General features: G+C 54.2%; 1 protein-coding gene across 4 annotated transcripts; it reads right to left on the reverse strand.

The window, feature by feature from the left end:
- Positions 1 to 1889: 1889 nt before the first annotated feature.
- CALU (calumenin) lies at positions 1890 to 14237 on the reverse strand. Of its 4 annotated transcripts, none has more exons than XM_075749920.1 (7): positions 14105 to 14237; positions 10706 to 10942; positions 6545 to 6738; positions 3423 to 3589; positions 3071 to 3131; positions 2768 to 2967; positions 1890 to 2509 (listed from the first exon to the last, which is right to left on the reverse strand). In XM_075749920.1, the coding sequence occupies exons 2-7, from the start codon at positions 10924 to 10926 to the stop codon at positions 2405 to 2407; spliced, it is 948 nt and encodes a 315-aa protein (XP_075606035.1). In that variant the 5' UTR covers positions 10927 to 10942; positions 14105 to 14237; the 3' UTR covers positions 1890 to 2404. The 4 variants fall into 4 exon arrangements, with proteins under 4 accessions (XP_075606035.1, XP_075605956.1, XP_075605871.1 ...); XM_075749841.1 differs by having other exon boundaries at positions 14099 to 14237; XM_075749756.1 differs by lacking the exon at positions 6545 to 6738 and adding an exon at positions 6809 to 7002 and having other exon boundaries at positions 14099 to 14237.
- Position 14238: the final 1 nt, after the last annotated feature.

Below are 14238 nucleotides of genomic sequence, written 5' to 3' on the forward strand. Positions count from 1 at the left end.
TGTAGGCGCGGGTGGGACAATAAACCACCGCCGCGGTCTGAACGCAACGCCGAGCCCGTCTGCGCGTCGGTGGCACCACAGCGGGGTGGGGGGAATGGGGACAGGGACGGGGGTCCGTGGGTGGCTCGGCCCCACGGCGCTGCGCCCCACGGCGATGTCAGCGCGGGGTCCGGCTCCCTTTGTCCTGCCCAGGACCCACCAGCGGCGGTGGGGCAGGGAGGTGGGATGCTGCCACCCTACACCCGTGGCCTTGGGGTGGGGCTGAGCCCCCCATCTGTGGGGCTGGGGTGGTGCTGAGCCCCGCATCAGCGGGGCTGCGACAAGGTTGGGTCACATCCATGGGACAAGGTGGTGCCGAGCCCCCCATGTGTGGGGTTGGGACAAGGCTGGATCCCATCTGTGGGGCTGGTGAGATGCTGAGCCCCACATCCATGGGGCAGGGATGGTGCTGAGCCCCCCATCTGTGGGGCTGGTGGGGTGCTGAGCCCCCCATGTGCAGGCCTGGTGGGATGCTGAGCCTCCCATGTGTGGGGCTGGGACAAGGCTCGGTCCCATCTGTGGGGCTGAGGTGGTGTTGAGCCCCCGTCCATGGGGCTGGTGGGGTTCTGAGCCCCCCATCCGTGGGGCTGGGGTGGTGCTGAGCCCCCATCCACGGGGCAGGGATGGTGCTGAGCCCCATCTGTGGGGCTGGTGGGGTGCTGAACCCCCCACGTGTGGGGCTGGGACAAGGCTGGATCCCATCCATGGGGCAGGGGAGGGGTGCTGAGCCCCCCATGTGTGGGGCTGGGGTGGCGCTGAGTCCCCCCCCAGGGGCGCAGGGTGCACCCTGGGGTGGGGGGAGCCCCGGTCCGGGGGTGCCGTGGGGCGCAGCGCTCCCCGGCCGCAAACACTTCCAACCGAAATCGCGCCGAGCCGACGCCGCGCCGCCCGACGAGCCGAATCGGGAAGGGGGGGGGGAACCACCCCCCCAACCCCCACCCGCGCCCCGTTTTCGGGGTAAAAAGGGAACAATTCCGTCACGAGAACCCGACGGGGCTTCCGGGGTGAACGTAAACAGGTTTTATTGAACCACAAAATCCTCCGGCACGGCCGCGAAGCTCCGTTTACACCAGCCAGACAGAAATTAAATCATCCCGCGAGGAGAAATCACTGGGGGGAGAAATTTGGGGGGGGGGGGGGGACACAGACACGGAGCGGGGACACACACGGGGCCGGGGGGGGGGGACACAGACACGGCGGGGGGGGCCGGGAAATCCAATTAGTGTCTGAAGTCGTTACCGGCCAGGAGCCGCCTGGCCGGCGTTCCGTCTGCCGTACGGATCTGGCGCGGGATTCTCCGATTCACCGCCGAGTTACACCCAAAGTGTTACGTTAAGAGAGGTACATGGAATACGAGGAGTATATATATATATATACGTTACAGGCCGCGCTTCTCACCCTCGGAGAGCGATTCTGAGGGAAAAAAAGGGGGTTTTGGGGTTTGGTTTTTCGAAACCGACGCGGACGGCGGCACCGACCTCTGCGTGACGCTGCCGGAGAATCCACGTCGCTGCGGGTCGGGGGAAGCGAGACGTCCCTGGGCGAGGCGGGGAACGCACGCTTGAGAAAATAAAATACAAATAATAAAAAATAGAGAATATTAATTATCCAGGGAGAGCAAATTGCGGGTGCGACGAGCGGCTCCGTCTCCGGCCGAGCACCGGTGCCGCCGTTCCTCCTTCGCAGCGTTTTTGGGTGGATTCAAGGCACTTTTGAGCAACGCCCGGGGCGGGAAAACGTTTTCCTAAGAAAAGGATTTACAAAGCCCGGCTTAACCCAAGCCCGGCTCACCTCTGGGTTTATTTCTTCCTTTCGGCCTTATTGTTCTCTGGCTTGGTTTTTCTTTTTCGTTTGTTTCTTTTTTCTTGATTTTTTGATTATTTGATTCTAAACGCGCGTAGCTGAGTACATACCGATTAAAAAAAAAAAAAAAATAATCAAAGGGGGGAGAGAGGGAGGCGGGGGGAGGAGGGAACCGTCACCGTCGCGCTGCCATCGGCTCACGGGGATACGTGTTTTCACTTCACGTGGAATCAAAAGGAATACAAAAATAGACAGAATTCGTTAAGACGGTAAAACGAGGCGTAAAACTTAAAAAAAAAAAAAAAACCAAAAAACAACAACAACAACAAACCCCCCCAAAGTGTCGTAACGCGAGGTCGTTTTCGGAACCGCGAGTCCCCGTCCCTTGGGGAAGGAGGGGAAAAAAAAAAAAAAAAATAGGACGGGAAGAGATTGGGTTTGGTGGTTTGTTTCTTTCACCTCATCGCCTGAAATAACAGTCTCAGTAGCGAAAAACGTTTCTTACGATAATCCCAGAAAACTGTAAAAAATAAATTATTTAAGAAACGGCTTTGTACAGCTCTTAAAATTCGTCGTGTCGCACCAAGGCCTCCCCGAAGTCCGTGGCCTGGCTCCCCACGAACAAGTCGTACTTCTCCACGATCTCCTCCTTGGTCAGCTTCCCGTCCTGCGAGAGACGTTACATCCCCGTTAGTTACCCCGCGGCCGTTCCCCTCCTTCCCAGTTCCCCCCATCCCCCGTCCCCCCCCCCAAAAAAATCCCTCTCCACCCTTCCAAGGGAAAGCCGAAACCCCTGCTGCCGCCCGGCGGGGAGCGTTCGCTCGGGCAATTCTTAATTAGTTAGGTTAACGAAGGGGATCGCCGAGCCTCGGCGTCGGGGAAGGGAGATGCTGGGTTTTGGGGTGACGCCGGCGCCCGTCCCCACCTTGTTCTGGTCGGATTCGTAGACGAGGTGCCGCGCTTCCGCCTCGGCGTGGTCGTAATCCGACGGGAGGATCCAATCTTTGGTTTCTTCTTTGTCCATTTTGCCGTCGCGGTTTTTGTCTCTGAATTCCACAAACTGTTCCCTCTCCGTCTTCACCCACTCGGGTTCGTCGGCGTCGCCGTCGCGGCTGTACATGTCACCTGGAAGACATGGCGGTCGCTGCGGTCAAGGTCACGAGGACGAGACCCCCAGGACGGGGCGAGGAGGGGACGCGGCGGCAGAGCCGGGGCGCCGGCGTCTCACCTATGTACTCCTCCAGGTCGATGAAACCGTCCCCGTTCTTGTCGATGTCCTCCATGGTTTCCTGCAGGGAGGAGGCCGCGGTTAAACCGGGCTCGGAGCCATTTTTCCCCGCAGTGACCCCTGCACCGGGACCGATCCAGCCCCAACAGGCACAAAGACACCATCTCGGCGTTAAAAAAACCCCCCAAAGCGCCACGTTTTGTGCTCCACGGCCGATCCCCCCTGCCTACAGCCATCCCCGAGGTCACCCTGCCGCAGGTCCATCTCCGGTCCCACCCTCTCCATCCTTATGGTTTCTTCACCGTAAACGCCGTATTTTGTGCGAGACCGCCGCCCGCCGCAGTGGACCCACCTGCACGACTATGTCCTTCATGTAATCATACTCTTCGGGGTGCAGAAAGGCGGTGAACTCTTCCTTGGTGGCCGTCAAGTCTCCATCCTTGTCAGCCATCTTGAAGCGTCGTTCATCTCGCACCATCATTTGTTTATAATTAAATCCATCGTCGGGGTCTGGGTCATCTGGGCGTGAGAAGAGAAGAGGGAGCGCCCGGGGTCAGCTTGGGCAGGGGGGAGATGGCCGTGGTCACCATCAACCCAACCCTAACTCAACCTCGATCTCCTCAACTCAATGCCAACTCAACCTCAACATCAACTCAACCTCAACTCAACATCAACCCAAGCTCAACTCAACATCAACCCAACCTCAACATCAACTCAACCTCAACTCAACATCAACCCCAACCCCAACTCAACCCAAATCAACCTCAAGCCAACTCGACTCCAACCCCAACTCAACCCAACCTCCCACCGCTTCACCACGGCAGCCTAAATTTTAGATATCGGCAGCCATCGCGTCTCTCCTGCACCTCCTCTAGCGGGGAGGAAGAGGAGGAGGAGCTGCCAGCGGCCGCGGGATACCAGCGCTCCTGGGAAAGATGCCCTCAGGAGACAGGGATCAGGGGTTTTTTTGGCCGGCGCAGCCCCGGTGGCTCAGCCCACGCTATTTCTGGAGGAGAATGTGTAAGGGGATATTGCTCCCCGCTGCCGGGACGGCTTCAAAGCCAGCAAAACATCACCCAGCGCCCGCCGCAGCGGGAATATCTGGGCACATATGGCCAACTAGATATAGCTACGCCAACAGCTATAGATAAGCTTCGGGATACCGAAGTCGGCTTTGTTTTGTCAGCCTATAGGATAAAAAAAAAAAAAAAAAAAAATCGATAGAGGAGGACGTAGTCGAATCCTCACGGGGTGAAGTTAAGCGAGAGCCAGGCCTGGTCTAAAAAAAGGCTCCGTCCCTTCTCCGTTTACACCCAGGACAAAAGGCAGGGGATTAAGCAGCTCTAGAGAAAAGCCTGGGGATCAGCGTCAGCTTGCAGGACAAACGCAGCGCGCCAGAGCTAAAAGCAATTTCTGTTAATACAGGTAATTCGGTCGAGCGGCCGTAATGAGTTTTAATCAGAGCGCCGAGCGAGTCGACTGTTTAACGAGGGTCAAAGCCACCCGAAAAAACGCGCCGCGGTTTAGTCCCTGCCCTCGGTGGCACAAGAGAAATGGTTGAGAGGGCGGATCGAGGGGCGAGAGCTGGGAATCGCTCAGGAGCTGCGGGCAGCAAAGCCACAAGCTCAACGTTTTAACCGGGAGAAACACGAGCGTTTTGGGTTTCGCGTGGTGATAAGCAAGGCTGATGGGACTGAAGAACACAAAAAAATACACGTTATTATTATTTTCTTATTTTGAAGGAGGTTTTAAGGGGAGCTTTACTTTAAGCTGAAGCTCTTGGATATTTATCGCTTCATATTCTTGCTTTCCCTGCGGAAAGCAGGATTTCAATCTGCAGAAACAGCCTTCGGTGTGTAATAAACCAAGCCGCTTTATTACAATACCGGGTGGACCCCGGTGACTGATACAGTGCTGAAGTTAAAAAAAAAAAAAAAAAAAAAAAGGCAAACAAACGGCATTTCATTATGATGACAAAACCCAGGCATTTTTTAAATACTCAGTAGAGCAGCAAGGGAGGGTGGTGCCTCGGCTCCCACGCACCAGGAGAGGGATGTTCTTAACGGGATTAAGGGCCGGGCCGGCCTCTTGGCCGCACGTCAAGCTCTCCTGAGGCATTTCCAGGGGTCGTTGGGATCCTCCCGGCATTCCGTAAGGACAAAAGTACGTGGGAGCAGCGCTAGAACAGGCTTTATCGGCATCTGCCAAGGGCACTCGGCATCGAGGGCCGGTGTCGTCCGTCACGGGGGCCAGGCGCTCCCCTCTCTTACAAATAAAGCTTGAGAAACGGTTCGAGTGCATGACTTTTTTTTCTCATTAAGGATGTTTTTGGGTTGTGGGGTTTGTTTTAATATTCTACACCCACAGGTCATAAATCCCACAGCCCAGACTCCCAAAAGTGTGATAACAAGCCTTGCTAGGACCTCTTCTCCCCGGGATTTGAACGGGAGAGATAGGCTAGGCTGCCCTAGATCTCAATAACTATTTTTCATTATTAATGAAAAAAAAAAAAAAAAAAAAAAGCAGCTTAGAGACACCTGCCCCAGCCCCGAGGGGGACTTGGGGGGCCAATTTCCCAAGCCCCCCCCCCACGACAAGCCTCCATCTTCCTCAAGCTCGACCCCACTCTTTTAAAAAGAAGCGGCGAAACAGCCCGAGGGAAGAGGGATTCGCCAGAAGCGAGAGGCAGCAGCCTCCATACGTCCTGCGGAGCATTTGACTATCTTTGGAAATATTTACTAAATTAAAAACTTTATTTCGTGCTTTCGAGCCGTAGCTCATCGTACCATATATGTCCGCGCTCCAGGAGGCGGGAACGACTGGCAGGAGAACTGGTATTTTTCTAACGTCTTAACCCCAGAAGAGCTTCTTCTTACCTCGCTCCTCGGGGTGGTTTAAGTCCCGCTGACCCGTCTTTACGTGCCAAAAAAAATACACAAATCGACGAGCTCCAGGGTCTAACGCTACTGCCAGGACGAGTGGAGAGAGCGAGATGAGCGCATGGGGCTTTGGGAAGTCATTAAAAGACTCTTTGCTAACGAATTTCACAGATTTAGGAAGGGCGCGGGGTGCGGGCACCCAGAAAAACGTGGCGTCGACAGGCACTGAACGCCACCAGCAGCTTGAAATTCTGAAGCCAGAAGGCAAAAAGAACCCATCGCCCCACGTGCCTTAGTCCCGCTGCTGCTCACGCTCGAGCTTGGAGCCGATTTTCACAAGGAAGCGCATCAATAAAGCAGAGTTAAAGTTGCGTGTTGATTGCAAACTCCACCTTTGGGGGTTCCCCCCCCCTTTTTTTTTTCCCCTTAGCTTGTCCTTCGTTAATGCCTTCACAAGGTAAATTTGGGGGAGATTTATTGGGGTTTTTTTTAAGTCTGAGGCTTTGAGGGGGGGGATGAGTCGAGCGCTCTGCTCCATCTCACTTCTGCTTTATTGATTAGAGACCACCACCGGATCGGACACCTTGCCCCTTACCGAGGTAAGTGCCATATGTCACGTTTCTGTACTCATCCCAGGAGATAAATCCATCTTGATTCATGTCAAACTCCTGCCACTGGCGTTCGACACTGTCATACACGTATTTCTTCTGGGCCTTCTTAATCCAGGCTTTCAGCTCCCCCTCCGTCACAAACCCATCCTTATCCGTGTCTATCTTATCTACAATCATTCTATAAAAACAAAACAGCAAGTTTCAAGCGCCGGCTCGGCAAAGTTTGTATCCCAAGAGTAGAGACCTACCTAAGATGTAGCCGTAGGTGGCATTTTTATATTCCTCCCAAGAAATGAGGCCGTCCTCATTGAGGTCGTGCCCTTTCCACTGTCGCTCTACATCCTCGTATATCCAGCGCTTTTGTGCAAACTTAATCCAGTCTTTCAGTTCTTCCACAGTTACAAACCCGTCTTTGTCTTCATCTATTTTACTTACAATCTTTCTGTAGGAAATGTAGAAAAATCCAGCAAAAGTTAAGGGAAACAAGGTTCTAGTTCTACCGGGCAGAGAATTTGAACCCCAGAGCGAGCAAGTCAAGGGGTTTATTACCAGGTCCCAGCAATTTGACCACACCGACAGCTCGTCCTCAACACCAACGTGCGGTTTAGCTGCCGAAAACGCCAGCTTGCTCGCTCTCGGGGCCATTCGAGCTTTTGTATTCTTCAGGGGAAAAGCATTTTCTCGTTAAAATTTGGGGGAAAGCACCCAGTCACGCATCTTCCCACTTTGACGGCATGTTAAATACGTACTTAGGTTAAAAACGGGAAGGGAGACCAAAAAAACCCCAAACAAACCAACAAAACCCTCGTAGGACACCGACGAGGAGCTGATGTCGATGTCGGATCCCACCCGAGGGGATGCCCACCCATTTACCGAGGGAGAAACCGGAGATGTGTGGTTTATAAAGCCCGGCGGCGAGGCCGCGTGCCTTCTTTATTTTTAGAGGCAGCTGTGAAGAAAAGCCGGCAGGAGGAATGCAGAGACCCGTGGGGAGGGAGGGAAGGGGGGGGGAAGCTGGGCTGTTTCATCCTCACCCTTCCTAGCGCCTTACTCCTAGGAGTACTCGTGGTGTTTGCTCGCAGCACAGGCTGAGGTTCAAGCGCCACGCTGGGAACTTTGGGTTTGGTGCTCGCCGGGCGATTAAAACCAGGGATGACAACCCAAAATGTTTTGTTTGGTCAACTAGGGTCTGTTCGGGGATGGTTCCCCCCGCCTTTTAACAGGAAACTTCAACATGAAAGTGGTTCTGAAAATTCAGTAATGCTCAAACGCAGTAATTTGAATTATAAAAGAGTGTTTTAAATCGCCACGAGATTATTAACTCCCAGAAGAGGGATGCAAAGCGGAGCGTCAGGCGCAATCCCAGCCCGGTCAGACCCGGTCCCAGGTTTTGGCGTTCCACAATTGCTTTTTCAAGGCAAAACCACCATTTTTATTTTTTTTTCTTCTGTGGCACAAAGGACATTCCTAAAAATGAAAAGCTGAATAGATAGCCGGTAAAAATATTCGCTAGAAGAGTCTCAGCTCAATGCCGCACGTTCCCTGTGGCAGATGGCAGCTTGCAGACCGTGCACCATATTTTGGTGTCATTTAATACTCGCTATTTCAGGGGAATAATTCAACTTTTCCTGTTTGCACCAGGGAGCAGGACGGTAATCCCGGCACGAGAGCAGGCAACGCAAGAGTCAAAGGCCGGGCTGGTTGGGAGATTCGTTTCCCGGGAAAAACGGGAATCATCCTGCCCTGGCTTTATTCCCCGACTGTAAAACCCGAACCATCCTGGCCTTATTCAGAAGGTTTTGGTGACACCAGCCCCACAGCAGAACAGGCGAGCGACAAGGTTTAAGCAGTGAAAAAAAGAAAAAATAATCATCTCACACAGAACATTTTTCATCTTTCCAGCCCACGGCAATGAGAAAGCGGCACATCGGCACGGCAAGCTGCCATCGCAAGGCTACGTTGGAAAGAAAACAACCCAAAACCAACAAGGACTGAAGAACTGGAGCTCGTATCGGGGCGATTTTTTTTTTTTTTTTTCCCAGGAAAGGTTTCTAGGTGGGGCAGCAGAAGTTCAGAGGTTTAATTAGAGAACAGCTTTCCCCGTTTAATTGTGTTAAGGGACGAGCTCGGTGCTGCTGGGGACACTTAGGCAGCTCCTAAACCTCAGCCTACAGCTGGTTCAGCGGCTCAGTGCCAAACCCAGATGTTCGCAGGCTGGTTTCCCAGGGCAGAAGCCACAGAAAACATCAGTTTTAATTAAAAAAAAAAAAAAAAAAGCCCCAAACCACCCGGTTTTTGTCTCAGAACACCACAGTGTGGGGAAGGGGGTGGCACCAGATGTTCTGTGAAGGCTGGCAGCTGGAGTCGCCGCGCTGCTTCACTTTCCCGCTCCCGCGTCCCAGGGAAGCGAGGGAATCCTGTTTGCTCAGCGTTATTGCCAGGAAATTCCCCTAATTCAGCAGCCTTCAGAGAAAACGAAAAAGAACAAAACAAGGTAGAGCACGGGACTGTGTTCCAAAATTCCGGTTGCCCCAAGAAACGGGGAGGTGAGAAGAGCCATACGCAAAGCCAGAGCTTTCTCCCCAAAAAACTGGGTCTTCACCAGCATAGAAAAGCACAGCAGCCATTAAAAAAAATAATAAAGTCATTATTTACAGAATTAGGTATTCCTAACAAGTTTATCAAAGCAATTCGGGCTTGGGAAAGTGTGATGAATTTGTCTCTGGCCAAAAAAAAAAAAAAAAAGAGGCTGGTTTATGTCAGGGGTGAGAGCAGTTTGCAACGGCCTCGTTAAAACATCCGAGTGGAAACTCTTACCCAGCCCCGCTTCCGCTGCCAGCTTTTTCCAGTAGATAACTCAGCAGAACAATGAAATTAAAGCGCGGAGCCGTGACAAAGCCTACGGGTCAGGAAAACAGCACGGGGAAGGGAGGGGGGAGGATGGCCGGCAGCTGCATGTTCCCCTTTGCATTCGTTCCTGCTTTAGGGGGAAATCAAGAGTTTCTCTCCATATTATTTCGCCTTGTTAAAAAAAAAAAAAAAAAAAAGCCACTGGGCTTGTCGTAGTTTGCAGAGGGATGAAGCCTGGCATCGCCCCGTCTCGCAAATCTGGCCACATCCCTCTGTTTTACCTCGCTCCAGTGGCATTTCCCTGAGCACCGAGTTGCGTATAAGCTTTCCCTTCTCGTCAGGGAGCCCAATATCCCTCCAACCCCCCCCCCACACCTGCCCCCCAATTAAAAAAAAAAAAACCAAATTCAAAGAGTTAACAAGCAATTTGGAGCCAAGTCCTTCAGGCCGACCTCTTGAGGAACGTCCCAACGGCAAAGCCGAGTTCACCAGGAGGTGCCAGGTGGGATCGCAGCCCTCCAGAATCTCCCCCCCCCCCCAAACCCCAAACCCCCCCCCAAAGCCCAGCTCAGCCAGGCCGAACCTCCACAGGTTTAAGCCTTTCTAAGCCCAACGTGAACAACTGCGCCCGCAGCTGCCGCCGCACGCACAAAGGCGCCCGCTGTAGTGCCGAGGAGCGGAGACCGGCAGGGCCATCTCCTGCAAACGCCCCCTTCCCAGCTCCGCGGGCGGCGGGGGAGGCAAAGCGACCCAGCAGCAGCTCAGTTTTGGGGGGGTTTTGTTGGGTTTTGGGGTTTTTTTTTCACCCCCCCCCAAGAGATGCTCTGTTTTTGCTAAATGGTGGCTCCACGCAGCAACAAGCTGCTTCTCAACGTGGCAGGAAAAAAATGCCAGTAACCCCCCAGGCCTTCCGACTCTGACCGGCAAGCTTCAGTTTAACACGGTTTGAGTACGGCAAAGTGAAAAACCGCTTATTTTCATTTATACTTTTGTAGTTTCGGGGGGTATTTGGTGCTTAGGAGTGAATATGCGTGGTTGAAATGACTCAAGGTGACCTTGCAGGCTGAGAGCAACGTCTCCGGTGAGGAGAACTACACATGTGCTGCATAACTTTGTCACCGCCGTTCGTGTTGTCACTAAATTTCAGCTATTGCCGCCTTAAAAATGACATTTAAAAGGCACCTGAGGTGCAAGAGAACGTATGGGAACGCCGGGAGGGATGTCTATAGGCAGCACAATCCACTGTGGATTCGTTTTCTCTCAATTCGTTTTTTATTTCGGCTCTTTTTCCTTACCCGAGTCTCTCCTTGCTCTCCTCTGGCGTCAACTGATCGAAGGTTTTAGCCTCATCCGCGCCGAGAAAAGCGTCGTGGTCGTAATCAAAGTTCTGCGCGTCGTCGTGGACCTTGTCGCTGAGCTGGGGGTCGTGGTGAACCCGGTCCTTTTTCTCGGTGGGTTTGCTCGAGATGCAGAGCATGGAGAGAGACAGGCACAGGAGGAGCTGCGGGACGGTCATGGTGGGCCACACGCGCCTACGGCACAACCGGAGAAGGGAAAATTTAGGAACTCGCACCGCAACAGGGACGCCGGAGCAGCGCGGCGCCGCTTCCAGGGTCACAAACCTCAACTCCCACCGCCGAAACAGCGAGAGGCGATGAATTAATACAGGTTATCTGGGCAAAGCGAGCGCGGAGCCCTACAGCGTTTGCAGTGTGTGTCCCCCCCCAGCAGCTCCCAGAACCCCCCGGCCGGCGCAGGAGCGACAACTGCCGTTGTTGGCAGGAGAGCCCGCGCGGCGAGGAATGCGAAGGATGCACGGCAAACACGCCTGCCCATCGGCCGCCCTCTGCTCTCACGTCCCCTGGCCCAATTCCCTTCCCCCCCCCTCCATCTCCCCGCAAAACAACCCCCCTCCTTCCCAGCGAGGCATCTCGGACGCTCCTCCAGAACCCTCCGATGCGGATGGAAACCTCGCCCACACATATTTCATCGTTAATTTTAAGGCACGTCGGGTTCGTGACACCCATCCGGAACCCAGTTCCAGGGTGGGTGACAGACGTAGGTGACGACAGAGACGCTCAGGACGTGATTTCTCTCGCACGGGGACGGTCGCAGCACGTGTCCAGGCAGAAAATGCTGGAAAAAAACCCGCAAACGGAATCCTCTGCAATCAAAAAAAAGCTCTGGGGAGTATTCCCCATCCTTAGCTCTTTAATTTCAATTTAAAATCAAGCAGCACGCCATCCCGCCTCTCCAGCGGCAGGATCAAGCTCTCTGCACAGGCAGAACTCTGCTTTGCCTGAGAAAATTGATAAAATTACGTTTTATCCTAAAGAAACCCGAAGTTGAAGAGTCCGTGCAGCTAAAAACATCTCGAAGGGGTTAGAAAGGAGTAGGAGGAGGGGAAAAACAACGAAAAAACCTTTCTGGTGTGGATCTGGAAGGGAGAGTGAGCACAGAAGGGACAAGGGATTCTGGTCTCGTCCAGGGGAAACGTGTGACGATGCTTTTGGACGTTAATTAGCCCAAATTAAGGGGAAGCTTGGGTATCAGATATTGAGGATCTGATTTTTGACCTGTAAAAACCCATCCCAGAGGCAACGACCCGCAAACCTCACTCGCCACATCTTGCGGAAGGAATCGAGGTAACACCATGACAAAAATAATTGAGTTTTGGGGGAAAAAACTGAAAATAAATAAATAAAGCGACCCAGGAATCAGGGAAAGCAGTAACGCTTCCCATCCGGCTGCGGGGAGCCGAGAGCGCGCCGGAAGGATTGAATCGCTGCTCCTCTCGGGCTCCAACCACGTGGAACGAGCTTCGTAACCAGCGTCGGTCAGGGGGAGGAGGAGGAGGAGGGGGGAAAAGCCGCATCCTCCTGCAGGCGGGAGGATGGGAAAGCAAACGAGACGAAAAGCGACGGCCAGTTGCGATCCAACCTCGATCCGGGTGAAAAATCCTCAATCCCCGGTCACCTCTGATGCAATCCAACAGAGTCGTGACCTCAGCAGGGGGGGGTGTTATTTAAGAGGAGCTCTACGTATATATTTACGCGGAGTATTGGACTCTCGCTCGCTTTGAACGCGTCCTGGCGCCAAGGAACTGCCCAACACAGACCAACCTCTTGCTAATCCCAGGAACGGGCCGGACTAAAGCACAGAGTGACCTGGAATCGGTGTAAATACCCCGATTTTATCTACAACGTCCAAACAAAACAGCCACGAAGCATTTGGAGGTGATTAAAAGGGACAATCTGACCCCGAACACGTAGCTTGGCATCACGCCGGGTGGCGGCGAGGCGACGAGCTTTACCTCTGAGGGTAAAGATGCTGCTCTAGTGCTCGGTGGGATAAAAAACCGCCATAAACCAACCACTATTCATAAATAATTCACATCCTAACAGCTTCTGCTGACCAACAGCTGCTCCACCAATAGGACTGACCCCCAAATTTTCCTTCTCAACTCAGAGTTTTGGGAAAAATAAGGCTTCGAGCTCGATGACGCGCGCCCCTCTTCTCTCCCCAGCTAGTTAAAGAAACCACAAACCGCTACGGGAAAGGGACGCCGGCAAGTTCTCTGTTCTCCTAAGTAAAAGGGTCTCGGTGGTGAACCGCAGGGAAGTCGGAAGCGGCAATTAGCAGCGGGGAATTGGGAGGTATTCCCTCAAAATTGGGTCTCCCAGAACCTCGGCTTGATGGAGGACCTCGGGACTCGGGTTGGTTTTGCAGCGATAGCAATGGAAGAACTCGGGATTCCGTGCTGGGCTTGGTTTTGTGGCGATATTCAGAGCAGAGCGACAGCTAGAAATCCCTTTGGAAGAGCGTTTCCCAGCTAGGGTCACACAAAAAACCCTACAGATGATACAATTTCCTCAAATTCGGGAGTCTCTCTCTATTTTGTTGTGGGGTTTGTTTTTTTTTTTTCCTAAGGGGATTAATCCCAACGTCAGTGGCCTCAGGTCAACCCGGTCCTTACCCGCGGGAGGTCACCTCCTCAGCGTGACAACAGGGGGACGGTCACAAACAGCGGCCGAGGCCCAAACAAAAAAAAACCCCCAAACCCACCAGGACACCAAAAGACAAACCCGCTAACGCAACGACGTCGAGTCTCAGGGTCGGTTTGGGTTCGTTAACGGCTCCTTTCTGACGAGGGATCGCCAACGTCGGCCCTGCCGCGTAACTAACGGCGGCGATTGAGGACTTGGCGCTCGGGTCCCCACGGCACGCGGGGTTTTACCGGGAGCTAAAAACAAATAACGGGCGAGAAAGCAGGAGTTTATGCCCCAAAAGACCCATTCACCGGCAGATGAAGGATTTGAAGGCGCGGGGGTTTCGTTCAGGGTTAATTAAGAGACAAACGGATCCGGGGGGGGGGGGGACACGACACGCTCCTCCTCGCAGGGCAGCACCGGTGACCTCCCGGCCGGTTATCCCGGGGCAGGATGAGGCCCAGGCCGGGATGGAAGGGCAGCGATGCTGTTTCCCCCACCTCCGGTTTCCATGGCGACAAGGCCCAAGGCTCCTGAGGCCCAACCCGGCCGGTGCCACGTTACCGCCCGTCCCGTGTTCCCCCCCCCAGCGGCCCACCGGAGCCGGGTACGGCCGCTGCTCCCTCCCGAGGGCCGCCCTCACCGACCAGCCGGGCCCAGGGCCCCCTCCCGCCCCGCCGGGCCCGGCCCGTCCCTCACCGTTACCGGGAGTCACCGCCGCCGCCAGCCGCTCTCCTCAGCCGCTCCGCCGACCGGAAGTAGGCGCCGCGCCACGCCGCACGGCCCCCCGCGCTCTCTCCCCGTCGGCCAATCAGATCGCCTCTCCGCCTCCCCCGCCG

The sequence above is a fragment of the Balearica regulorum genome, chromosome 1, assembly GCF_011004875.1.
Source record: "Balearica regulorum gibbericeps isolate bBalReg1 chromosome 1, bBalReg1.pri, whole genome shotgun sequence".
NCBI lineage: Eukaryota > Metazoa > Chordata > Aves > Gruiformes > Gruidae > Balearica > Balearica regulorum.

Bases quoted from the DNA above. Each gene is read 5' to 3' on its own strand.
- CALU (XM_075749920.1), bottom strand. From the start codon at position 10,926: ATGACCGTCCCGCAGCTCCTCCTGTGCCTGTCTCTCTCCATGCTCTGC. The intron at 3,590-6,544 runs GTAAGGGGCAAG...TCTCACGCCCAG, and splicing joins GACATATGGCACTTACCTCG to ATGACCCAGACCCCGACGAT. The intron at 2,968-3,070 runs GTGAGACGCCGG...CATGTCTTCCAG, and splicing joins CGACCTGGAGGAGTACATAG to GTGACATGTACAGCCGCGAC.